Source organism: Leuresthes tenuis, unplaced genomic scaffold (genome assembly GCF_036924035.1).
Source record: "Leuresthes tenuis unplaced genomic scaffold, fLeuTen1.0.hap1 SCAF_5, whole genome shotgun sequence".
NCBI classification, from domain to species: domain Eukaryota; kingdom Metazoa; phylum Chordata; class Actinopteri; order Atheriniformes; family Atherinopsidae; genus Leuresthes; species Leuresthes tenuis.
Window position 1 is genome coordinate 7,481,051 of NW_027325359.1, and position 27,559 is coordinate 7,508,609.

Sequence of the window (27,559 nt, forward strand, 5' to 3'; positions counted from 1 at the left end):
CAGCGCTGAGTCATGATTTAGGTTGTCACATTTGCAGAAAGGACTTTTTTGCAACAGTTACTTTCATCAAAATAAGCTTATGCAAGTGAAATATACAGTGAATGTCTTTCGAGCCCTCTGTTCGGCAACTTTTCAAACACCCAAACTTGATGTAGATCATTCCTATAGAGTAGCAATAGTAAGTTTTAATACACTAAATATTTCAATCCAATACAACACATTCAGGTCACAGAGAGCAGCCCTCTTTCTGCCTTTTGTCTTTCCCTCCTTCTGTGTTTATGGGTGTTGATGTGAATATTTGAGACTGAACACGGGAACAATTCATGAACAAAATGGCCTGGTGCGTTTGTATATCCACACAAAACAAAAGTGTTTAAATGACACATCCTTTAGCATGGCAGACCTAAAATGTGTCAGAAAACACATGAACATCCCACACGCACTCTATTGTGACTGGCCCTTTGACAGAAGATGCCCATCTCACAACACTGGTACACACTGGAAACCACTTTACATAGAATTAAAAGAGTTTACAATTTACAAGAATTCAAAAATACTGTAAATAACGCACTGTGCAAAGTCAACTTTACACTGTGCAAGGTAAACTTCATACAGTGGAAACTCAATTTCTAGTACAACAAATTGTCCTAAGAAAGAGTCCACAATGTTAAATTTGAGGTTCAACACAGCAAAACTCCAACCATCTATTGCTACAAGAGAATAACCACTGCAAAGTCACAATATATTAGCACCAAACACTGCTTCAGACAAGCAGAAATGTGATAACAGATCTTAAAATTGTGCCTAAACCTGTCTTTTCTCATTTCTCACACATCTGCAAACAGTCAGTTTGTCTTGTCTGCTGCTCACTGCTAATTTGCCCCCACGTGATTCACGCAGAACTGGAGACGTACAGGGGAGGAAGGGTGGCTGGTAAAATCAAAGACCTGAAGAGGAAAAAAGCTGCTGTGGGGCAGACGGTACATTGCATCCCACCTGTGTCAGGTCTCATGCATGTAATTAACATGTTGATGGTGAACATGGCACAGAACAGGCGGGATTACAAATAGCCATCCGAGCCCACCTGAGTGATTTGCCAGACACTCATACTGGGAACTTGAAGCATGAACACACACCCGAGCACAAACACACCATTTAAGTCTTTTGACTGCAGCTGCTTTAGTTGTACTGCGCCACCCCTCTTTGCCTGTGCTGCAAAGTGCCCACAACCACAACCAGATGAACTTTTTTACTCCCTCTGTTTCTATTTCATTTCTTTAATATTTTTGCCATGTTTGTTTAAGGCTTCAAATTAAGGCAAATATGCTTTGAAGATAATGCATTAGGTCTGCTAAACACTTCAAAATAATACTTGCATTTCCCCACCTGTCTTTAAAATGGGACAAACTCTCTTCGATGCCATTGCACAGAGTTTTTAAAGATGGTTCTGGTATACAGAGCTTATGTGGGGTACTCATCTTGGTTCTTAGGATTTTGGCTGACATAATAGGTGCTTTTGTCTCTTTGTATGATACCAGACTTTCTCAGTGATGTTGAAATCATTCTTCTAAGGAAAAAATCTGCTGTGGGAGACCTTGTTCCTGCCATGGATGAAGATCAGGCTTTATTTTTTTGGCTGAACAGTATCAAACCTGCTGTCATGCTGCATGGAAAACTGAGGACAATTGAGTTCCTGCTGTTTATGCATAATTAATCTAAACATCACAAAGTGTCAAAACATTTCATCACCGCGTGTGTTATGTGTGAACTAAATCCAAATCAAACAAAGAAAGAAGCCGCATACTTGGTGTCAAAGTGCGTTTAAAGCGTTTTTAAGTTGTCAGAGTGTTTATCAAGGTTGACACATCATTTAAAAATCTGAATCTGTGACGAACAATCTCACAGTGGAAAAAATATATATTGTTGTTGGAGGAAAAACTTTATATAATATATATAATATTTAGAAAGAAATGGCTTAAGTGATCTGAACTAAGGACAACAAGAACCATCCAGATTGGTATCAGCAAGTCCAGAAGTCAGGCTCTGTGACGGTAGGTTGTTGTATCAGTGCCTTAGACAAAGGTAGTTTACACCTGTGTGATGGTAGCATTAATAAAGAAAGTTACGATGAGATTTTAGGGCAACATAACTGTATGTTATCTTCAGGTGGACATTTTTTCATGAGACTTCCATACATTTTTTAACAATGCAAAACCACATTTTGCACATATTACAACATGGCAACAGAAGAGGATACTAATATCGGAAGTGCTTCATTACTTTGTATCTTCAATGCCAGAATGTCTTGCAGTATAAGAGTTGTGAGATGGAATGTCAACATTACGAAGTGGTTAGCTTAACTGTCTCAGCTTTTTTTTGTAATGAGTCGCAGACCACAAACAAATGAATGTACACAAACAAATTGAATAAATTTGGCAAGAAAAAATCCTTATATGTCATGGTTCATGTTGCCTGTTATGGGTTAAATGTCTAAGTAAATATAAAAATCACTAAGAAGTTTTATGTTTTTGTCTATCTCAGCTTTTTAGATGTCGGGTTGCAAGTCTCGCATTTAGATATCCTTATACTGTTTAACTGTGGTGAATGCACATGCTCCACAAACCCAACACCAATGTTTCCAGTCAGTATATGTTGGGCTTTAAACGCAGTGAAAAGCTATGAAACAAGCCCTGATCTGGGCTTGAATGGAATGTGTCATGTCGAGGCTCTTCACCTGGACAGATTTTTCTTGTGTTATGCTTGCCAATCACATTCCACACACACACACACACACACACACTTCTTCCCACACTGCAAACTGAGAGAAGAGGAAATAAATATGTAGTGAGAACAGACAAGTGTGTGGTCATGTTCATGGGTTTGGAAAAGACTCTGGCATTTCCTCATAATACATGCCAAGTGTGTGATTTTTTATTTTTTCCAAACAGACACCATCTTTCTTTCGCTCAACATTTGCAAATGTATTTCAAGGTTGTCTCCTGATGTTGTTGATAGCATGAGTGATACAGTAGATTGTAAGAGTAGATGCCAAAAAATCTGACAACCCTAACAGGTAAATATCTAAAACCTATGTAAGATTTTCTTATGTAATTTGCAGTGTATTTGTCACTATCTGTTTTTCTACTGAGCATACAAAATACAGTTGGACTTGACAATAAACCTGTTGCAAGCTGTTGGATCAAAGCCTTAAGAAAAAAGGAGTGTGTCTCATATGGGAAAACACACCATAGAACTACCCATGTACTCACTCAGGCAGCAGTCATTTACTCTACTCTAAGACAGAAGATGGTGTGTTTTACAGATCATGACAAAACCTTAGTGATCCTGAAGCCCCAGCAGTTCTGTTTTATGATGACGGAAAAACTGTGACCTCTCTGTCACCACTTACAGGAAGAGTAGTCTTTTTGTGGTCGGTGAGTGGTGGGTGCAGCGGTGGGCGGGGGTAGGGGATGGGGTGTGCTGTCAATTAAGACTGTTGCAGCTAATGTAAACGATGTTATAGTTACCAGATTCAGAGTTTAGTTTTGGACTTGGGTTGACTGACCTGGAAGCATAGTGACCCAGAGGCTGCCAAGAGTGTTGGTGTTAAAGTGTCACTGAGTTGTAATACTGTTCTGAAAATAGAAAATTCTGGTAAAAGTCTACACAATCATGTTATTATCACAGTAATGTTATTGAACTTTACAGGATTTTACTAAGGACATGCAGATCCTTCCAGATCCAGCCACGGGTCATATATTGATGCAGCATCAGTCTCATGTGTCATTTCCTGCAGTTGATGGTGCAGCTTCAAAAGCCACTCTGATTAATTAAATTAACCAACAGTGAGTCACACAGTCCTAGCTTTAAATGTTTTAGATTAGGTGAAATGCAGTTTTTTTCAGGAAACAAAACATTAGTTGTGTTCATCAGAACTATTCATGCTAGATGGGCACAAGAATAGAAATAAGAATTAGCCATCACTCAAGTTGAACTGATGTTTTGTGCATCAGCCATTGTGCTGTTTAACATCATTTTTAAAACAATTGCATGGACTGACATGTTATAAAGGAATGTTTCGATCATACAACAAATCCCAAGTTCAACTCCACCATTTAAACTTTCATCTGAATGCAAAAATAAGGTTGAACATGTCCAAGATAATTATACTTTGTATTCTAAATCTGAGTCTGTTGTCACAAAAATAGGAAACATCAATAAGCACACTTTCTGGACTCCACATTGGATGGCAGACAATCATCAGGCATGTTCCTGTCCTGCCTGTTGATCAGACCAATCTATATGGTTGTCAGTTGTGAGAATGCCGCTCTGTGAAAGGGGACTTATTCAATCAGAAGGGTAGAAAATGATTTATATTTCTGTTGTTTCAACCTTTAGAACATCTATACCTCACCAAATACTTTCTTATTAAACTGAAACACAATTTTAGGTGCCTAAACACAACTTTTTTTGCCAAAACCTAAACAAACTCACACACTTAAAACTATTTATTTTTTAAAAGACAACTAATACCAACAGGGGAGCCAAATAGCAGATCTGTGAAAGAATAAGAAAATAAATTAGAAAATATAATATAATTTGCAAATATAATATATAAGGACAAATAACAAATAAAGGATTTTCACGTATTAAAAAATATATGTATTTCTATTATTTTGTTTTTTATTTGTCTGTTAAGATGTCATTTATTTTCTGTCAGGAACGTTGGTGAGGTAGGACCCAGATGGAGTTCTTTCAATAAATCAAAAAGGTTTATTCCAGAAAAACACAAAAACATGGAGCAAGGCAAAAACATAAAGTGCGGCAGAGCCGGCTTCAAAAATACTTAAACTGTGAATTAACAATAAACAAGACTATGGAAACGAGACCAGACTATGAATAAATAACTTGGAAACAAGACTATGGCAAGACTATGAGGCAGGAGACCAGACTTAACTTTGGTGGCAAGCATGAAGGGTTGTGAGGATTCTGCAATGAACATGAGTAAACCAGGAAACTAAATACTGAGGAGACAGTGATTACTGAATGAGTGCAGCTGATGACAATGAAGCAGATGACATGAGTGAAGCTGATGGCAGGGGAGAAACATGACAAGAACATGACAGAAAACATAACAAATGACCTGAAACATGGTTATCAAAACATAAACTGGAACATTTTCATCCTTTCATTATTCTTGAACTTTTTCAGTTAGTTTTCTCTTTAAATTTCTCATTGCATAGTTATGCAAGACCTTTCACTGATTAGATTTTCCAAAGAAATAGTTATTACATTTTTTTTAAATGTGTTTTGGTTTGTTCAGTGTAATAAGCGGTCCAATTTTTGTCTCGTGAAGTATTCCACATCACAATTTTAAAAGATGTTTAACTTTCATATACTGTGGCTGTAACGTTTGAAGCAAGGCATGCTGAAGGGTATGGCATCCATCCAGCCATTTTCTATACCAGCCTTATCCAATTCAGGGTCATGGGTGGGGTGGGCTGGAGGCTATTCCAGCTACCATTGGGCAAGAGGCAGGATGCACTCTGAACATCTCACCAGTCCATCGCAGGGCCAAAGGGTATGACCTTGTGCTTATTTACAAAAGTATCTCATTTCAAGCTCCCTTCGAGATTATTGACATACAGCACACATACGACGACCTTATGGCCTAACACATATCCAAGAATAACAAACATTTTTACACCCACCACTCTGACCTGTGGTCACACTAATTCTTAGATTACCACCAAACAAACACAATACCATCAAGTAAAGTTTTACTCTGTATACCTTTACTCCCTAACTGCGCTGTGAGCATCTGGCTTTCCACTGCTTGCTCCAGGCTGGAGATAGCAGAACTGTCTGTGTCAATTATGTTGTTGCAACAGGCAAGTCAAAATGAGAAACATGGGGATAAGATCTTTGTCAAAACTCTCTGCGGGGCACTCTCAATCATGCTATTATCCCACATACAGCTAAATTTCACAGATAGATGACTAGTGTTGTCTGTCTCACTATGCGGGTTTTGTCAAAATGCATCTTTATGTCACCATTTTTATGGAGGTGGAACTCAAATAGGAAACAGGTAGTCAAAAGGAAACAAATATCTTGGTAACCATTTCAGAGACGACATGAAGAAGATACCTGGCACAGGAGATGACGAGTGCACAATACATGTCGCTGGAGTTGTTAGATTAGATCACCTGGAAGGATTGTCTACTCTGCTGGTTTTTCCACTATCTAGCAATTATTGATCTGGGAACAGGAAAATGTTGTACACTTAAATCAGCAAGTTGCTTTTTCTTTTCCAAATGGCCCTGCTGCAACTTTAACAGAACATTTTTGAAAATGTCTTAATTGTAATTTTCTCAGAGCTCAAGCTGTCACCGGCATAGTATTTGTTCTGTCTAAACGGAGGCTAAAATCTCTAAATGATCATAATAACTGAAAAGCACAGGACATTTGTAGATTAAAAGTTTTAACTTTTTTTCATCTCTGCATTTATATCTATTAATTTGTATAAACAATTTAAACAAACAGCAAAAAGACAAATATATATATATAGATAGATAGATACATAGATAGATGGACAGTAGAAATAAAAAAAACATAATCTGCTGAATTGTGACACATGTCCAGCCAATTAAGTGGACTGATACAAACATAAACTTATTTTTAACTGTGGTGTAAAGATAAGCTGTAAGTTATAATAAGTTACACCACTCTGATTTCAACTGAGAATTGTTTTGTTGTTGTAAGAGTTTGTGCTTGTTTCAGTTTGACAGTGGAGAACAGAGCTTTTTAAACATTTCTTTGCAATAAAGTCAACTGACACTTTAATTGTGGTTTAGTAGATTTTATAGGTGAGTCTAGACACGCACTTTGTATGTCTTAGTGACCATCCAAATGGCAGTTATGGTTTTCTCTTTATTAATCTAAAATACAAACTGGTCTCATATGTCCAACTAATTTTCTGGAAGTATTTACTGTTCCACAGGGGCTGCAGACTGGTGAGACTCCCATTGATCACCATAATGACTCTTAGCCATTACCAAAGAACAACTACTGCAGATGGACAGATGAGTGCAGTGCTCTGCCAATAGGAATGCCATCTTACAATTTTACAGAATGTAAACCTAATACAACTAAAAAATGAACATCATTTTGTAATGCTCCACATCTGTATTTTTGTAACAAAGTTGCATTATTTTAGACAAACTATAACAAAAAATAGTTACTCCTCTCAAATTGCAAAGACTAATGCACTTGCATGTCAACCCATCGTGACTAGCGTGCATACCTTAGGTGTAACTATGTGTAAAATAACTACAACCTGAAGTCTTGATTTAGCTCACCATCATTGCTGCAGTAATGTACATCACCTATGCTGGATGTTGTCCAACATACAACAGGCAACATGCTTGATATGTTCAACCAGGTAAGTGGAAAATAATTAAAGCCTAGAAATTCCTTCAGTGATAACATATTTAGTCTGCTCCCAGTTGGCAAAGTTGCGAAAAAAGAGAATCTTGTGTCATAACAATACAACACTTTTATTGTGAATATATATTTGCACAATAATCAACACCATATTATAAACATTTTTCCTCTTGTTTCATTTTTTTTTCAGTAAATAGTGTACAAATGTATACAAAATTTATTCAGGCTAGTGAAGTTCCACAAAAGAGTATTTTATGTACGGTATTAAAGCACAATCAGAAATAGGAGGGACACGCACATGCCTGCACATAGACACGGGACCCCCGGGGTAAAACACAAGTCAACACGCAACTTTGATAGACAGCAACACCTGATCACACAATACCAGTATGTCACCATGAAGGCGAGGTGGAGAGAACTCAATATTCATCATAAAAAGCAAACTGAAAAACCTTTCCTACCTGTGATCCTTGTGAATTATGATAAAGTAAGGCAATGCAAAATTACCACTGGTAGTAATGTGTTCATAATGTCACAATGTGTAATAAAGGTCTCTCCAGCAGGCCCTGATGCTGATCATAGGCATATAAAGTGTCCATACACATAACAAGCTCATCCCATGACATTGCAGCATTTCAACGCTGAGCCTTCAGCATCTGCTTCACAGCACTTATAGAGCAACACAAAGAAGAAACAAGCATGAGGAGGAGAACAGCAAGGACAACAAAACAAAGAAACAGTCATGTGATATGCTGATCTCATTCACAAGTCATCTTGGCACCTGAGTCTGGTGATCCACAAAAGGAACAGAAACAGGGTTAAGAACGAGGAAAAATCTGGAATGCAAGATCAAGTCTGGTTTAGGTTGGTTTTCTCTGGGGAGGAAAATAATATTCTTCTACTAAAGTCACTAGTCGTCTCGAACGTTGTCATAAATTAGAATTACAGCAGCAGATTGGGCCCATTCCATAAAATATACTGCAAGGGCTAACAGCAAGCATTAGCATAGAGGCAAACATGGTAAGAGTACAACTCTGATGCATTGCTTCATTGAGATATCAGACTGTTTGAGCTACTATGTAGGCACTGGGAATTTGATGCATCAAACTAAAGACAACCAAAGCTGTCAGTCCAAGTACAAACATATCCTAGATTATAATATCCTGGTAGATTTTTCCACTAGGTGCAATCTAACATCACATGTATCTTGGGGAGATATAGATACTGTAAGTTATCTACAGTATCAATCTAATTCTGTAGTATATGTACTGATGTGCAAACTTATCTGAAGAATCTCTTGAAAAAAAATAGTGTGCACATTCTATGTTGTACTTTTACACTTTGTTGTCTTCCTTGGTACTGTTTGGAGCTTTGGTGTCAATGTTGGTGTTGTCTTACACTCTGTATTGAACACATGCTGCTACAATACAACACCTAGCTAATCACAAAATGCTAGTTGGTTTTGCAAACAAAAAATACAGTAGATAGATAGCTAATCAACATTAAAAAACACTCAGGCTGAAGGGATGTCCGTAACAGTTGCACTGGTTGCAAAAATAAATAATCATTACAGCATAATGATCCATATGCATTAAGTATAATAAGCAACAAACAATACTGACAACTACACAAATCAATGCTGTCAGTGAACATACAGTCTTTTAATGACTTTCAATTGGCATAGTGGGATAACTCTTTAACCTCTGCTGAATAAATCTGAGACACAAATGAGGCAGAATTAAAGGGTTTGGTTAGCTCTTACTCTTGCACCATAGGAGAGGATTAAGGTATATGTCATGGAAATTTGTGCATCTGAGCACAGTAAATGTGTCTCTATATTTGAAAATGAGAAGAAGGAAATGGATGAGCACCCTTTGGCATTGGAAAATGGAAATGCTGATACTGGTCATCTATGTTGCGAATATTCTGCATACATCCTGTATTGCGTACGGCCTGGAGCGTCCTCTGGCCTCATGTGAAATGGGGTGATCATCATTGTATGAGTGACCATGTACGTATATGTCGGGGTCATGAGTGTAAAGATTTCGCTAGCCCCAGTAGCAGCAGTTGGAGACCGAGCACAGGCCAGAGACTCGGGCTCAGGTAAGTCCCTCCTCCACAGTCAGAATCACCTTCCTGTTGGACAAATCAGTAAGTAAATAAGAAAGTAAATAAGAAACAGCTTCTCTGGCATTCAGTAGATCTGCTAAAACTTCCACCATTTATAAATGCTACGTCTGCCACTTAATGTTTACGACTATACAATGTCTCAAACTATCATATTCCACCAAGTTGTGTCAATTTATTGCCAAGAGTTAGAAGAGAGAATTGGAATAAGCCACATAAATGCAATTTGTTATCTCTCAACAATTAAGCTGGAGCCAGGAGATTGTAACCCTTGCCCAAAAACTAGAAACCAGGAGAAACTGTCAGTGTGGTTCTGTCCAAAGGTCACAAAATCAACCTACCAGCACATAAAGAGCTTAAAAATTAACTAATAAGATCTCTTTGTTTAATCCTTGAGGGGAAAAAAAGAATGGGAGTCCATGTGCTAGAAGTTTTACTGAGCTATTTGACTGCTGAGCCGTGAGAGTGGTACATATGCTAATCTTCTCATCTAACCCTTTGCAAGAAAGCAAATGTGCAAGATTTAAATAATAATAATCTTAACATTCCGCTGCAATTTTCAAAGTGTTTCCCACCTCATTGTCTTTTTGTGCATTTGTGTCTACTGTATTCACAAACACCTGCCTGTTGAAGCATGCGACTATAATTTATTTTTTTATTTAATGGGAGTATTCAGGATATCCGTGCATGCCAAAGCCCTCAGAGAAAGAGGTGGGAGTCTTCTCTATTCAAAGAGCAGGAAAGCCACGTGACACTTCCTCTGTTTACTCCAGTGACAAAATGGACTGGCCTGGACACAAACTGTCTTCCTGTGAAGAGCAAAGCCAAAAGTAATGGGACAGCTAAAAGGAGGAAAAGGGACACGACCTACTTTTACTCTGTTCATCCACTTCCTCAGCCATTCATCCCCTCCCCTTTGCTTCCTAGAAAAGGCCTCCCCATTATATAAACTCACATGAATCGATGTCCTGTTATTTGTATGATTTACGCTTTTACAACACAATGAAAGGCAGGAATCACAAAGATATGGAAAACTGTTTCTACCAAATATTTAGACGTCTTATAAATTGTTCAAAGTTGGGTGGTCATGTAATTCTCCCACATATGATTTATCTTTCTTGCTCCTTTGTTTTACTAATTTAGCTCACATGGCACAGCACATAAACTTCCCAGAGATAGTGGAAATTACATGATCTCCATTTGCTATTATTTTTCCATTTTGCATCGAGTACCTGACACTTAATATATTCAAAATGTTGTTGACATTGTTGGCACAGTGCAGTTTTTCATCATGCCTGCCTTTCAACAAATATCAGCTGGGTTTATTTCTGGGCCTCTGTGACTCATTACAGAACGACACAAGCCATGGTAATGGATGGATGCAGGGATTGTCACAATTTCTAGTCTGTTGAAGCTGATAACGGCCCTGTTTAAAATGTTTCTTTATTGCCATAATTTGAAGATCATGGGTTAATGCTTTGCTTTGTTTTGATGACAGGTTAATCTATGTCAAAATCTCTCTCTAAACACATTTGACTAGACAAGCATGCCTTTACTTCATGTTCAGTAATGGATCTTCCCCATGAGTCATCACAGTGATCTTCATCAGATGTGATCAAATGGATCAAATTTTTTTTCTAACCTCCATAATTATCCTGTGATCTCAGAAAACAAACCTTGTTCTCTAAGTAATATCATCGTGAGAAAATCAACAGTGTTATTATAAAAACAAACAAAAAAAGCAATCATCTTTTGATCTCAGGATAACTGCATGGATAACTGCAGGCATGGTTGTTCTTCTCTGATTAGGTATATATTAGCAATAGGGCTGTCGTAGTTAATGCGTTAATTGCGATGTGATTAATTAATCGTTTTGGTCACAATTAATTGTGTCCTTAGCTTAATAAATCCTAGCTATAAGTCCTGGCTTAATAAATAGGAGAAAAGTCACTAAAAGTTCAGAGTTCTGAATCTGATGTATCATGTGTGTAATGACAGCAGTTTTTCTATCTCTTCAGTTTTAAGACCACATTGTTGTGGAATTTTATGTGCTGTGTTTTTTAAATAGACATGTCAAGTGGTTCTGCAACGCACATTTTTATTTGAAAGAAGAAATCAATTATAAAAGACATATTTTCTTTGTGTTTATTCATATTTTTATAAATCAAAAAAATTTTTATTATAAAAATGGATCACGAGTTAACTAAGGAAAAAGGTGTGACTAATTAGTAGATAAAGTATAAATCATATGTTAGTGAAAGAAAATAGCAAAAGACAATACTGCAGTCTGCTGATGAGACAGGCATGCAACAAAGACACAAAATCCATTTCATGAGTTATGTACTCGTATTTAATTTTACTCAAATTCATTAAAAACAAGTAGATTTTCAACATAGTAGATCTATTGAAAAACATAGAGACAATGATGTGTTGGTGCAGCCTGAGTAGCTACATCATCATTTTGTTTAATTCGTGGTATAGTTTAGACTTGGATGGATATCAAAGTGACTTTGTGAAGTTGTGTGATGACACTGACCCTGAAGTCAGAACCAGAAACAACAAAAAAGGTGAAGGGCTGAGAGTAGAACCTCTGCTGATTGGACACAAGGGCTCATCCTTGGGATGCAGAATCACAAAACCAGAATGAAAGACGATAAGTAGTAGGTAGGATGATGCAAAGTAAGAGAAATAAAACTAAATTAGTGTGCAGCCAAAATAAACAAAAAGACATCACAGCTTGACAATAAAAATGTTAATAAAAAATAGCTATAAACCAAAGTGGAAGAGCAGTCAGCCAACAGTAATGTGACTCTAAGCAGAAAACAAACTGCAGATGAAAATAAGGCAGATACTGACAGAAGCCAACCATTTCATCCCGCTAATAGAGCCGTTCTCGGCAATGTTCCCTGCACAAAGCCACTCGTGTGTTTGTGTCTTACATTTTCATTGTTGTCAAAACACACATCTGGCCCTTTGCGGTATCTGGGATTCTGAGCCAACTCACATGGATTTGGACCTTCAGCTGAGCAAACACTCAGGAAAAAATATGACTTCCTACCAACAATTTACATGTATCATTTTAAAACAACAATGATAAATTGACTCGCTGTCTCTACATTTATCTAAAGAAATCCACATGCAGTTTCAATTCATCATTGGCGGCTAAATTTTCTCCTCATAGTTGCTAACTTTCTATTAATGCATAAAAATAAGTTATTTTGTGCCATGCTGAGACTTGCTTCCTAATGATGCTCTGTTTTCTAAAGAAATATTAAGTAGGTGTGTATGTATCAGAATTTCTGTTTGCTGCAACTCAGTTGTGACCTCTGACAATGACACTGTCCCTGTTACATCAGTAGAAAACTATAGTCAGAATACATCCGTCAAACTCATATCCTGAACATGTATGCACTTCTGTAGTTCAAACATTATACTGCTCCTAACCTTAATTCAGCCTGATGGCAGCCTGTAGCCCAGATGAATTTCTACAAAGCGATCCAAGTCAAGAGTAATGTGAGACCACCTCTCATATGCGGTGCATCTGGTTTACTGTTCACAGGTGAACATTCACAAGAGACCTACTACAAACTCCTTAACTCTGTGTGTCCTTGTATTGACAATCTAAAGCCTCACTGCCCTGTACGGGATAGATGCAGGATTGGAGAGCACATAGTAAGTGTAACTTCTGTCGATTTTACGAGTTGAGTAAAAGGATACAGGGTTGTTCAGCCTGTCGAAGCGGCCTTGGGTCACACGACAAACATGTTGCCTTAGCATCAGTGATGAGAAACACTAGGTTGGTGTTTGGTAGCTTCTCAGCACGATACATCCTAGAAAGGAAACATCAACGCACAGTTTGTGTTCATAAAGACAGTGACATACCTGCAGTGTGAGGGTGCCTTGCACCTCCAATTTGCATGCTGCATTAAATCCCCACAGCAGATGTTTGGATTTAGATATACAAGAATGTGTGTAATAGTGGACATACACTACATACACTTCCCTCCTCTAGGAATTGGCATTTTATGGTTGTCAGTGAAGTTTCTGTGTCTACAGTTGTTAACTTTTGAGAGTAAAGCATCAGTCACTTGAGACTCATAACACCCAGTAATTATAGCCATATTTAACCCCCTCACTTAGTACAATGAGACACAAAAGAAGGTTAACGTGAAGCAAATGTGCAGTGCTCTGTGAATAAGTGAGTCTTAAGTACAGCCAAAGAGTGAACAAAGAAAAACAGAAGAATAAAGTTTTTGCCCTTCCCTCTGCAATTGCGGTTACTGACAGATCAAGGTAATGTGTCTGATCAGAGTTCGTCTGAAACAGCTGCCTGAAATCAGGCTGCAAAACAGAAGGGCCAGGAAACCAACAGTTTTCTGGACCAATCCTCCGGGACAGCTAAACAAAAGGATGTCCAGCCAGAGATCAAAGGTGAAAAATCTTAAATATTGTAACCCATTTACAGGATGAATGGAGAGGGAAATTTAGTCAGCAACATATACAGATTTGATATTATTTTAAGCAAATGTGGACATACCTGGAACAGTTTCCACAGTCCAGGACACCTGAGTAGGATCTTTCATCATTGTCAAAGAAGTACTGAGTCTGCTCTGTGATACAGCTTTCCTTGAACATGGCATCTGGTATGTCTTCATCTGCTGATTCCACTGGAAATGAAAAACATATTCAGTAATCAGAGAAGTTACATAGAAGAATCAGTGAGGAAGTGGTGTGAGGAAGCAGGTAAAACCAAGCAGCCACCGTGGAAGTGCCAAATGTAGCTTTTGTTGCTTACCTGTCTCTAAAAGGTTGGGAAACAAGATCCCAAAGAGAAGCTGCTGAAGAATCGACCTATGATGAAGAGAAAGCGAAAAAATCCCATCAACAGTTCTTCTGAGCATTATTTTATTTATTTACAACGACCATCCAAACGCTTCTTTTTAAAAGCAACACATCTGTCTAAGGTTAGAGTCACTGGTGTGTACTATTTTAAAAGCCAGTTATATTACATTTTGGACTGCCATGCAGAAAATGATGCAGTGCAATGTTGCGTAACTGCCCTTGTCCTACGGTGACCCAGCCAGCTTCATCTCTCAACAACATGCAAATCCACTCCCAAATACACTCCTACCTCTGTAGTACAAGTGTACTCCCACACTCAGATGCAAACACACCCACACACACATTTAAAATAAGAGAAACATAAGCACACAACCTGTACACTCACCAGGCAGCACTGGAGGCCCACCAGCCAATACTGAGAAAGTCAGCAATGGTAGGCTGGAGAATGATAGGTAAATATATTTGTGTAGGACAATACAGATAATGCATGAGTATGTTAACAATAATAATGTCAGAGAAAGTGACTGCTTTCTGATAGCTTGTGTGAGTAAGTTATCTAACCACATAGACGGAGCGGGGTCCTGCTGCTGCCTTGCTGTCTTTCTCAGGGTCGCAGACAGACTGATAGTCGTACGTCTTGTTGAAAGAGTACAGGGAGGTGTTGACCAGGTTGATCATCAGTATCGGATCCACCTCACCAAAGAACTGACCTATCTATAAGAGTTTACATGTATACACACACATGCATGCACACACAAAACAGTCAATTAAAGCACTGTAAATCTCTACTTGTAAAAACAAAGTCTGCAGCTGAGCCCTATTTTCTTTGAGGTAGCTTTTTTTGTTTCAACCAATTTCTCAACCAATAAGTGTTTTTTTGGGGGGTTTCTTTGGTCGTTTTACTTGAGATAGTTAGGTATGAAACACAACAAGCAACAACAAATAGAACAATAAAACAATAAAAAAAATTCTCTCTTAGAACAAATTGTTTAAAAAACTGCTAAAAAAAGAAATAATAATACAAATTTAATCTAATACAGCCTCTTATCAATAATCACATCAACATTAGACACAAAGATCAGTCACAGCATTAGAACCACCAATGAGGTACTGTATATAAGCTTGAAAGTATATAATTCATACAGTTGATGTGCTGGGAACAGGATATAATCGAAACATGTAACAATCTAAACAAGGGAATGAAAGAGAAAGCTTGGAGTATCTCTAAAATGTCAGGCTTTGTGGGGTACTTTCAGTATGAGTTGGTAAGCGCAATTGAAAACTGGTCCAAGGAAGAGTAACAGTGAAATGGTAGCAGGGTGTGGGATTCCTAATCATAAACTATGCCTGTGAGAAGCGTAGGTTAGACCCTGAGGTCTGATAACTCACAACAGCTTTGTTAGCACAGATGGCTGAGAAATTCTGTGCAGGCTGTAATGAAAAGTGTACATTAGAACACACTGCATCACAGCTTGCTGTGTGTGGGGCACATTGGCAGGCTATTCAGAGTGCTCTACCCAGCCCAATGCTGAAAGTGCCTATGATCGCCACTTGAGCGTTACAACTGGACCTCGAAAGTGGTCTGGCTTAATGAATCACATTTTTCTTATAAATTATGAGCCAAGTTTCAAGTACACATGCTTTACCGATTTGATAAAGGCTGCATGATTGGAGGCAATATTTTGTTGGAAAACTTTGGGGACATAGCATTCATGTTGATGTTGTGTTCACTTCAACTGCCAATCTAAAAAACATTGAAGACTGGAATGTGCTGGAAAGATGTGTGTCCCATGTAGGCTTCATTGCAAACATTACTGAACTCTAAGGATTTCATGAAAACATCTTGGTAACTGATACCACAGGATACCATGAAAGGTCTTCAAAAGGCCATACCTCATCCAGAGTCAAAGCTTTTAGTGGCATGTGGCACATTATCAGTCAAGTGGCTTTGACTGGGTGTTGAGCTGTGTATATATTTCTCAGTGTACTCTGAAGAAACTATAGCAATGTTGGATTTCCACATGATTCTGTGAATATGACTTAGTTGCGGAAAACAATGTAAATGTTCCCAAAGTCCTGGAGTTTACTCATTTCATTTGACTTAAACTTTAAATTATGTACTTTCAATACAGCCAGCAGAGAATTGCCTCTTAAAATAGAAGAATATTGTTCTGTGGGAAATTTCTGTGAAAAAATATAAAGAGAAAACTCTGAAATAGTTCTACAAGGCAAGTAGAATGTTGTGGAATTGTCTCAGTATATTGTCTTTTCATGCATTCCAAGTCTAACTCAGTGATGTTGAGTTCAGAGCTCGGCTGGGGGTAAACCATCAGTTGCAGAAACCATTCTTTTTTCCTTGTGGCTAAAAATAGTTCTTTATGACTCTAACTGCACAGTACATTTTGAAACTTGATGATATTGGTTGAGATATCACTTTATCCAAAATGGTATTTCAAATCAAACCAGTCATATGGTATGTATTGGCTTTTTTGAAACAATGAACGGTCATATTCTGAAAAACCTCAAAGAAATGTTTCCAAAAACCATGAAGCCTACAGCTCTAACTAATGCAAAATCTTTTTAGAAACATCAAAAAAGTCTGCAGAAAGTTGTAAAACACGTTTTGGAAAAGATTTGATCATTTTTTCAGAATTTTTTAATCCAAATAAAAAGAAATCACTCTCTTGGTTAAAGTTCCTTTGCCAGCAATGATAGCATCAAGAGCACAAGGGAATGATCGTACAAACCTAACACCTATTTTGAAAGTTTATAGACCACCAATGGACTCCCGGAATCTGGCTGCCTCACAAGAATTGGTATTCAGAAACTAAGGGCCTCGGTCAGAGAAACGAACAAAAAAGCAAAAAGTGACAATAAAAAAGATAAGATAGTGCTATGGAGATAGGAGAACCTCAGAAAAGCACAACCATCACTGCAGCGCTTTACTATCAATCCATTGTCTATACCGTCTTTACACATTTAAAGCCCATCCCAGCTGCCATTGGGCAGGAGGCAGGGTACACCCTGTACAGGTTGCCGGTTAATGACAGGGTAAACACAGAGAAAAATATAAAAATCTACATACATGCTCACTCCTACTATCAATAAAGAATTACCAATTACCAAGATTCAAACTAGGAACCGTCTTGCTGTGACGTAACGATGCTAAGCACCACACCACTGTGCAGCTCAGCATTACCAATTAGGTCTTCATCATAAAGTGGCAGGACACAGGGAATTCTTTAGTAAAATCAGTATAAATTTGCCTGCTGGGAACCTACAAAAATGTACATGAATGGTTCCCAGAACATGAAATACAAACTCCTCTGATGTGATAAAATGAAGGTTCAACTATTTGGCCGCAATTTCCTATGACATTTATGCTGTGATGATGCTGTGAGGATCCTCACATCACAGGAGGATCATGCTGTGAGGATGTTTTTACTGTTACAGGAACTATGAACCTAACAAGGAAAGAAAAAAAGATGGATTGAAGAAAAATGCAAAGCTATCTTGAATGCAAACCTTCTCCAGGGTGATCAGGATATTTGTTAGAGTTCAAGGTTTCCATTTCGACAAGATAAACACCCTGAAAATAACACAGACTTGGCTTTGGTAGAGGTCAGTGGAAGTCCTGAAGTGATCCAGCTATAGTCTGGATCTGATCCCAATGGAGAGACTTAAAAAAAATGGCTGTGCTCTGATGTACTACATCCAAACTGGTTATTCTCCAGAAGAGTAATAGAAACTTCCAAAGAAAAGATGTGCCAGGCACACAGGATAATTCCCAAGAGGAGTTGAGGCTGGTACCAAAGGTAATGTAAGTGAAGAATCAAAATGACAGAAGTTTAAATTAATTTAACAAACAGCTCATTCTTTGCATCTATGGAATATCGCGTGTTGTTGGACAAGGAAATAATTAACAGAATAAAGCTGAAGATAAGTAGGAAACATTACAAATGGTGGAAAATTGCAAGGGTTTAAATATTCATCATATGTACTGTAACAATTCCTCTTCAAAAGCACAAATAAAGCAAAAGTGTTCTGAAAGGTTCCCGTGGACAAGACAGAAAGGTGCTTGTTGAAATGCTCGAAGGAGATAAACTGTTTGTCAGATTTTGTGATGGTAGAATGGATCAAAAACAGCAGATGTCCTGTTTTAACTGATGTAAAATATTTCCAAACCCACTGCACTGTATATCCTAGCAGTGACAGGCAGGGGTCGAGGGCAGCCAAAAAGGAGGAGAGTTAACGCAGCGGAGCAGACTTCTTACATACACAGGGGACACGCTTCAGTGCAGCTTCCATGACTGACTAAAACCCATCAGCCTTCCCTTTGATCCTCTTCCAGTGGCTAGAGCTTTCCCCTAGCAGAGACATGGCTGCACTGCTGTCCTACAGGAGTACAGCTCAGAGAAAACATGCCATTCTAATAACTTAGTCATAAGGACTTTATTTGTATGAGATTGATGAATTATTGTGAAAAAGATAAGAGACTTAGTTTGTAGAGAGGTGGAAAAACAGAATAAAGGAAATAAAAATATGTCTACAAAGTCTCCTACTTTGATTATGTGACTGATTTATTGAGTCATGATATATCTCTTTCTGAGCATATAAAGAGAGAAAAGAAATAGACGACAAACGGGCAACTCATATCAAGTCACAATGGTATATGACAAGACGGGATGAGATAACTGTGGATGCTCACTCACCAGGGAAATATACACCTCTTGATTGGACATAAGAAGAAATCCTCCATCATCCAATATTACACAATCTACATGCTGCAAGATAAAGAAAATAAAAACAGAAAAGAGAAATTAAATAAAGATAAGTGTTGGAAATCTGAAATATAACATTAACTAGAAAACGTCATATAGAAAATTAAAACATACATAATAAATATGATAAGATGTGAATACAGCTGATAAACAATATGGCTTAAAAAGTACTTATATCAAAATGAACTAATATATGAAAAACTGACTTTGTTAGTTTATTCTATATCGCTGTACCTTGTCATTCCTCAGACAGCCACAAATCTCATCCTTACACTGAAAGGTAGAAGATTTATTAAAAGGAAAAAAAGATAGTCTTTATTGTAAATCAACAGATAAAATTGTAAGATATGTCATAAACAATAGAAAAAGGCTTTATTAACAGAACTTACATTGAGTTTCAGTGTAGCGTTAATGAAACTGTTCATCCAGAATGAGACATTGAGTTTCACTCCCACAACTGAAAAGAAAAAAGAAACAGAGGTATGGTGTGTTGATTTGTGTTGCATCACAAGACGCAATCAGTCTGGCATTAGGAAGACTGACCTGCTGGTTTGAGCGTGACTTCATCGATGATGAGATCCACTGCTTTGCTCACGAGGATGCCTGACTCAGACACAGGCTCCCTGGCCTCTACTGGAATTTATAAAGTATACACAAGGGAAGACAAACAATGTAACTGCAAGTAAATTTAAAAGTGTAACAGAGAGATTATACCTCAGTGAGCATAATGACACAAATGATTAAGATAATGGCAGGTTTTGGGTTTTTTTTTTTTGTTGAAAATTCCATGTATTTTAGCTGCTGTAATTTATGGACATGGAGTCTGTGAAGCCAGAACATGTGTTAATCCAGTCAAGTGTACTGTAGCTGTAACACTGACATTTGCCTGTCCTGGTGTCTGTTAGAGAGATCAGTGGAGATGACAGGATGTATACAGGGAAGGAGGGAGGGTGGGGATGAGCACAGCAGGAAAAGGAGAAGGATAAAGAGAGTGATATCAGAGGCCTAAGAGTCTAATCGTTGCCAGTAGGGTTGGGATGACGTCCAAAGGCAGTGAACAGAACAGGCTCAGTTCCAGACCACACTGAAAATCCTCACGCACATAAATGCGCACACTTACTGTTGAAAGCTGGAGCTGTGAATATATATATTTCATTATCCAAGGTCCTCTTGTAGAAGCTGGACTCATATGTCTCAGGATTCTCAGCCCACTCTTCTCCAGCACTGAAACCATCAATATGCTCATTTAATATTATACACACATAATTTTGGTTGTAAAAAACCTAATCATAAGTTAGATGATTCAAAACATTTAATATTTTAATGTAAAACCAAATTAAGTAATAGAAATAGGACTCCCAATGCTGTTGATATAACTGATTATAACTTATAGTTATAAATGCATTTAATTATATGTATATCTATTTATAGTTAAAATGCATCTTTTTTATTAATTTGGTTGATTAATTTGTTTAATTTATATATTTGACATAGCAGATCCCCAAAATCAAGTTTATATCAATTGTTGCAAGAAAATAATTGAGGAAAATCAGCAGCATTTGGCTGCAGAATTTGTGGCTTTGACCCTCATCCTGTACTGGCCTGGCTAGCTATGGGAGTTCAACTGAAAGAGTCTTATTCTCCACGCTCTGGAAAAAACCCAAAGGAGCAGAGCAGCCAAAGGCTCTCAACCTAAGAGTATTACGATCTGTATCAATTTTCATATCACACATTTATAATACCAGATATTTGGAACAAGCTTGCCATGTCATACAGTGAAACTGAGAAGAAATTGGGAAGATTACCCTCTGGGATAGACTCTTGTGATTCCTCCATCTGTGGCAACAAACCTGGCCACGGCCCCATCCCTGAGAACATGGAATATAACAGCCAATCAAATGTCAAATTCAATGACACTTACAGTTACCGGAAAAAGTAAGACCAAGCATCAGACATGAAACAAATACTTATATTCCCAGTTACTTTGTATATGCCCTATTTGTATGTCCTAATGTTAAACAGACACCATTCAGAATGTGCAAATGCATGTTCAGATTATTATTATTATTATTATCAGAGAACAATAACATGTGAGCATAAAATAAAAGGAAACACACTGATGCAATTACTTTGTTTTCCTCTCAAAACAGCATGTCTGGGCTTAGATCAGCATGTTGGGTGTGACATGTATTTTTTGCTTTGCTTTCATCTCATTTCAATGTTAAGAATAGATCATCCAAAGTAGACAATAAAAAACTAAAACTTTGGCTCTGTTGGGCAATAAATGGTGCATGGAATAAGCATCTGCTAATGTAGTGCAGATGAATAACGTATAAATGTAACAGAATTCAATATGAGAAATTACTATCATTATTGTTATTATTATCATTATCATTTTACCACGGCAGTTCATGTTTCTGCAATTTGAAGAATACTTCATCTTTGCATTGCATAAAACATTAAAAAGCTGGAATGTTTGGCACTTACACTGCCTGCTCTTTCCAAAGTTTAACCAGTTCAGCTGTCAGACCTGCATCCAGGATCAGTCGATTCACAAGGGAAACATTGCCTACAAACCAAAGACAAGATCATTTTAACTTATTGCAGGTATTACAACACCACAACAGGGAAGGGGAATTATGGTAATGGAAACAATGGCTATGTCTCTTTAAGAAATTTAGGCTGGAAAAAATTGATACCTTGGAAAAAAGACTCTGACCAATGCACTGATCAAAGCACACAAATGTGTGTATTGCTAAACTGTAAGACTATCAGGAATGCTAGGGTCTCACTAGATGAATGACACTGTACAGTAAATCAGCCAGGAGGGAGACCTAAGTGGAATTTACAGTTTGGCGAATAAACAGTACTTTGTGAAGGACTGCCAGTTAGGAGGGAGATGATGACAAGGTATTTAGTTTCAACCTCACTGTCAAGAGAATTACTTTGAAAGATGAAATTATTTGAGCACATTTACCTTCAAAGTAACAATTCAGTCCCCACACTGCAACTCTTGAGTGTAGTTTTAAATCATGCCCATAACTTTTTTTTTACGAAGACTCAACATAACAACAACATTAATTCCAAAGTATATGACTTGGCCTTGGGTAAAAATGGATCCAGGGTATTTTGATCCATCAGCTGGATAGGGGTGGTATGCCATACTAGCAGTGAGATCCATTAAAAGGATGACTAATCGAACACCATGAGTCATTATTTAGCATGACAACATCAGGCTTCTGGGAAATTCAATCAATCAGTCTGATGTCACCCTGTTGACACCATACTGACCGTACTTGCCATCATGATCTCTGAGTGGGAACTGGTATATGCATATTTTCCATTACTAAAAAACACATGCTATGGATTTATATATAAAAAAATCTACATATTACTTGGAGGGGCAAAGGTCATTGTCACTAAAGTATCCAATACGAATATAAACAGTCTTAATTAATAAATGCAACCAATATGAATGTCTCAAGTGAAATTGCATTGAATAGTGAAGTGAAATAGCAGTGAAAGAGATACATGACTCACATGTATCTGGGATGTTTCTATCAATGTACTGGTTGAAATCGAGGAGAAACTGGCTGTTGTTGAGTGACAGCTTCAGCTCTTTGCAGTACTCTCTGGAGAAACAGCATTGACCAAATGAAACACCTGTCCCTTGTCTGTTTGTTTTTTAAACAATTTAGTCGTACAGTAATGTGAGGATCACTCACCTTGGTGCAATGAAGGTGTAACCAAACTCATCAAACCTCTCTGGCTGTATAGTCTCCATGGCTTTTAAAAACACAAAATGCTTGTCTTAGTATATAGTCACAGCATATAGTATCAAAACATATATTTTCATGGCAAAAATGAAACATATCTGGATCACAACTCTTGAAATGATACATCATGAAAAACAGATTTTTTTAGGAAATGCTTTTGGTTGATACATGGATATAACAGTCCACATTCCATACCTGGCTCTCACATCCACACCCACACAGACACAAAACATATTGGACAGATATGAGGTGATGGATTAAGGTAGAGAGTGCGACTGGAGTAGCAGTGGGGAGGCATGAGAAAGTAACTGACTGAGAAATACTTGCCTTCTTGCCCTGTTGTGACCCCAGGGAGAAAGTATCGGAGAAACGCAGAGGCAAAGAAAGACAAAGGGTGATGCAAATGCATTCATCATCTGACAAGTGATGTCATATCTGAGGAAAGATGCTGGAACGTGTGAATTTTTCTCACAGAATATTAGCTCAAACTGTAAATCAGTTCACATGAAAAAATTAAGTGTGTGATGCGGTTAGTAAAAAAAAAACAGAACATAAAATAAAATAACAAAAGATGGACTACTGGATAATCATCCCAGACAACAAAAACAACAAACACATGGTATGACAAAAAAAAAAGAAATTCCCTCTAAGAATTTGCTTCCCTTGATTCTGGATTTAATTTAAAATACCAGCTTGTAATTCTTATCTCATAAATGACATGACAGGCATCAGTGGCCATCATTCATTGGTCTCTTAAAATGAAGAAATTTGGACAATGCCTTTAAAATATATTGACTCATGTGCTACAGTCTGTGAAAGCAATTACTGAGCGCAGAGTTTCCTTGGGGTCCTGGAAATCTGGTGCAGGATGAAACAATGTCTTAGTACATAAAATATAACAAGCAGATGCATTGTCACCCTGTCTCTACAGACTGGGCAGGGTCTCTGATGCCTTTCCACACCATTTGATTTTTTTCCTCCTCTTTCTTGCTCTTTACTTATCTGTCACCATCTCTTCAACCCCAGTATTAGGTCATTTATTTAAATAATACAGTGTTACTCCTACATGGATGAAAGAAAAAAATATATGTCCATCCATTACACCCTTGAGTAGAGACCCTTGCTAATGTATTAAGAGGGCAAGTGGCTGCAGAAACCACCTACTGCATGAAAGTGGTAAGATAGATTGAGGTTTTGGTGATCTGGCTTCAACAAAGAACTCTATACGGCTGTACAGAGAACTTCAGAGTTCCAAACTCCTTACAGAAGACGTCTGCAGCAGCAAGGCATGGTGTGTTGTTTTCCTTAACAGGCCTGTAAATGTGCTGACAGCATTTATGGCACAGTGACAGACTCGTTAGAGCAGGGGAGTAGTGATAGAGAAGCTGAACACTCACTCAAAATCTCATTTGTTAGAATAACTGCACCATTAGATGTTTATGTTTTGTAGCGTCACGTTTAAACTATGAAAAATTCAATAAAAAACAGATGACTATGTGCTGAATCCGGAGTTTTTCTACTTATTTGACCATCTGGTCAACTTTGGCTTCTATCATGTTGCAATCAGCATTCATACAGCCATCCATGCATGTATTGCACCAAATACAGAGGTATGCAAAATTTTTGGGAGTAGTTAAGTGAGTCGAAGATAAATTAGTCTATTGTTATTGTTGAGTACTATTTAGGGATGAAAACAAGAGGAGGAGCACCATGCAACAGTTTGGGCACCTTAGGAGATGCAAGGTGTCAGGCTCATTCACAGTCAATGTTGAGAAAGACCAGGTGGTACATATTTCAAAGCTTTATAAATTCTCTGACTATTCAAACCAATAATCAGCAGCCATGGGATCTGCTGAGCAGTTGCCCAGCGCTCTCTTTATTTAAATCAGTAATGGCAATTGAGTAGGTCAAGGGTATAAAAGATAGTAAGGCATTTAAAGAAGGAGATGACTGCTGGTTGGATTGTCCTAAATGTCAATCATAGCCTGTATTTGAATTAAAAAGTTCCTCAAGAAGATTCAGACTCTGGTGTCAAAGCCCTGTTCATGGATTTTTAATGGAAGTAATCAGAGGAAAATATTTATTGTATCCTCGTTATAAACTACAAAGTAAAGCTTCTAGATCACACATCAAACCAGCATTACTGTGTTTTAGATAAAGTTTAAATATTACTTTTTTCTGCAATGAGCAAAGGTATGATAAGAACCTCTATCCAATTTTGTATGCAAGATGTTGGATCAGTTACAGCTTGGACTCTATGTCAGTCTCATGAGGCATATTTTACTGGTTTGGGGGGAATGGAATCAACTAAATACTGGAGAAATCCTAAGTAAACATAACATTTTATCTAAAATAGCTGGATATGAAAACAGGATAGCTTCTATGTCAGGACGATGATGATTCTTAACAATAACCACCCCAATAGACTAAACATTTCTTCCCTCACACTTTCTCAACCTGAAGATTACAGAAATCATTGACCTCACATAAGAACTGTGCATCAGACAGCCTTCTGATTCCACAGAACTAGATCATTTTTCTAAAAGACCTCACCAAATTCCCCCAAATAAGACATTTAGCTGCATATGAAAGGCATACAAGCTGTGATACTTGCCAAAGGGGATTTACAAGAGTTAGTGTACAGTAAATACAGCTCAAACTTCTGCTTTGGCCTCTTTTCTTTTTTGTTATGTTGTAACTGTATGTTGTTATGTTGTAACTATTCTTGCTTAATATATTAAAGAGATGGGCCATTTTTACCTTTTGGCTTTGAGAAATGAGATCTTTTGTTTGCTTCGCGAAAAACAGTAACTGATTTTTCCCCCCCAAATTCTGCCTTCTCCTGTATAATGTGACATGAAAACAAACATGTGTATGCAGAAGATGGCAGGAGGAAGATAAAGAACAGATGGTACTTGCCCCAAGAAGAAGCTGTAAAATTCCATCACAGAAAAAAGACAGAGAGAAGAAAATGCATCAGTATCATAATGCAATGAATTGTACAAAGAGCTGCACATACAGCATGTGTGTATGACTGAGTTATGTCTTTGTGATTTATGTGCAACTATCCTATTTTGTAGTTCAGAGCTGTCATACAAACAAGACAGACTATATCAGAGTGAGACAGCCTTGAAAGCACAATAAAGGCTAAAATGAATATATAAACAGGGTAAAGACAATAAATAAAGAGGGAGGGGAGGATGATATCAGTAAGAATAAAGAGTATGATGTGAAGTTTACAGATTAGATATATTTGATATGTTAAAGACACATAACTGAAAAACTGTTTGGTAATAGACATACAGAAAATCAGAAAATGAGGGAGCTTGTCTTTTCTTCTGAACTAGGAGAAGGGCCAGACAGAGGAAGTAAAGAGGGATATAAGTGTGAAATACAGACAAGATCAAAAGACTGTAGTATGAGACGAAAAGCATGTGGAATAGCTGTGTGGGAGTGAAGGGCGACTGACCAGTGGGTTACACTACAAAAGACAAGCACAGTGGGAATTTGCTGATCTGAGCTGCAAATACAAAGGAGTGGCTGAGGTTTCAGTAAGCAGTAGTAATACAAAGCAAGTAGGGATTCTCAAGAGTACAACCCAGAGAAAGCATGCATGGGAGTTGGCTGTGAGGGACACCAACACAGTGAAATCTCACTGATCTGTTTGTGTGGATGTCATACTCACATATGGCTTGTTTTATGTCATCCCCCAGCTTAGCTTGAATGAAGTGCTCGCTGTATTTAGGCAAAACAAGGGCCAGGCTGCAGGAAAGATGAAAGTCAGACTTATAGTATATTGGAACTTTGTACGGAATTTTGAATGTTCACTTAAATCCAAAAATGATCTTCTTAGCATGTATCCAATTTAACAAGCAGAGCATAGAGGCAGTAGAGTGACCCCTGTTGGTTAAAGCAGCTTTCTTCATTGTAGATGACATACAGACAGCTTGACAGGCGTTAAGCGAACATAAAGATGAACAAAGAGAAAAAATCAGAAAAGATGTCTTACCTGTAATCTGTTCCATTGACTGGTGCCCACGTGTAGGTCCTTATTCCTCTATCTATGTATCTCTGCCAGAAATAATATACACAGATAATACTTGCATTTCTTTTTTTTCCATTGGTGTCTTCTCTAAATGTCTCCATTTATTTTGAGTTGGTGACTAGATGGATTTACAATTTGACCTTCCAGTTAACAGAGGTGGCAAATGCTTTCACATGTTGGGGAGCATCATTTTGTATGTGAAGGTACTATAAATTTGAGTTGAGTCCAATCCTAACCTGACTCGAAAACTTTAAAAATGTCACAGTTAATACAAGTGCCATGTATTAAATGCTGACTACAGCCTTAAAGTTCCTATCAAGCCAGCAGTTTGTCTATTTTTTGTGTATTTACAGATTCAGAGAAGGTAGGGATGTTGCTCCCGCCTAAAGAGCCTGGTCTGCTCTGATTGGTCAGTTCAACTCTCAATGCACACCATTATACACCAGTTCTCTTTAAATTCAAAATACAAGAAAGTTTTCTAATGAAGATTACTATATACCTCCAACTGTAGGATGACTCATCAAGATTTTCAATTGTTTTGCAGG

At 37.7% G+C, this 27,559-nt stretch overlaps 1 protein-coding gene across 1 annotated transcript in view; it reads right to left on the reverse strand.

Moving 5' to 3' along the window:
• Positions 1-7,594: 7,594 nt before the first annotated feature.
• The window catches only part of LOC140307017 (voltage-dependent calcium channel subunit alpha-2/delta-1), a 66,401-nt gene continuing 46,436 nt past the window's right edge, over positions 7,595-27,559 (reverse strand). Inside the window, exons 21-38 of the mRNA XM_072385703.1 lie at positions 26,979-27,040; positions 26,655-26,731; positions 22,919-22,979; positions 22,734-22,825; positions 21,681-21,762; positions 20,999-21,061; positions 20,314-20,417; positions 19,737-19,826; positions 19,583-19,650; positions 19,428-19,466; positions 19,125-19,196; positions 14,974-15,126; positions 14,798-14,850; positions 14,366-14,421; positions 14,108-14,237; positions 13,288-13,400; positions 12,510-12,592; positions 7,595-9,579 (exon numbers count right to left, since the gene is read on the reverse strand). Of these exons, the coding sequence (XP_072241804.1) occupies positions 9,472-9,579; positions 12,510-12,592; positions 13,288-13,400; positions 14,108-14,237; positions 14,366-14,421; positions 14,798-14,850; positions 14,974-15,126; positions 19,125-19,196; positions 19,428-19,466; positions 19,583-19,650; positions 19,737-19,826; positions 20,314-20,417; positions 20,999-21,061; positions 21,681-21,762; positions 22,734-22,825; positions 22,919-22,979; positions 26,655-26,731; positions 26,979-27,040 (1,506 nt within the window). The 3' untranslated portion in view covers positions 7,595-9,471. The remainder of the gene's footprint in view (positions 9,580-12,509; positions 12,593-13,287; positions 13,401-14,107; positions 14,238-14,365; positions 14,422-14,797; positions 14,851-14,973; positions 15,127-19,124; positions 19,197-19,427; positions 19,467-19,582; positions 19,651-19,736; positions 19,827-20,313; positions 20,418-20,998; positions 21,062-21,680; positions 21,763-22,733; positions 22,826-22,918; positions 22,980-26,654; positions 26,732-26,978; positions 27,041-27,559) is intronic.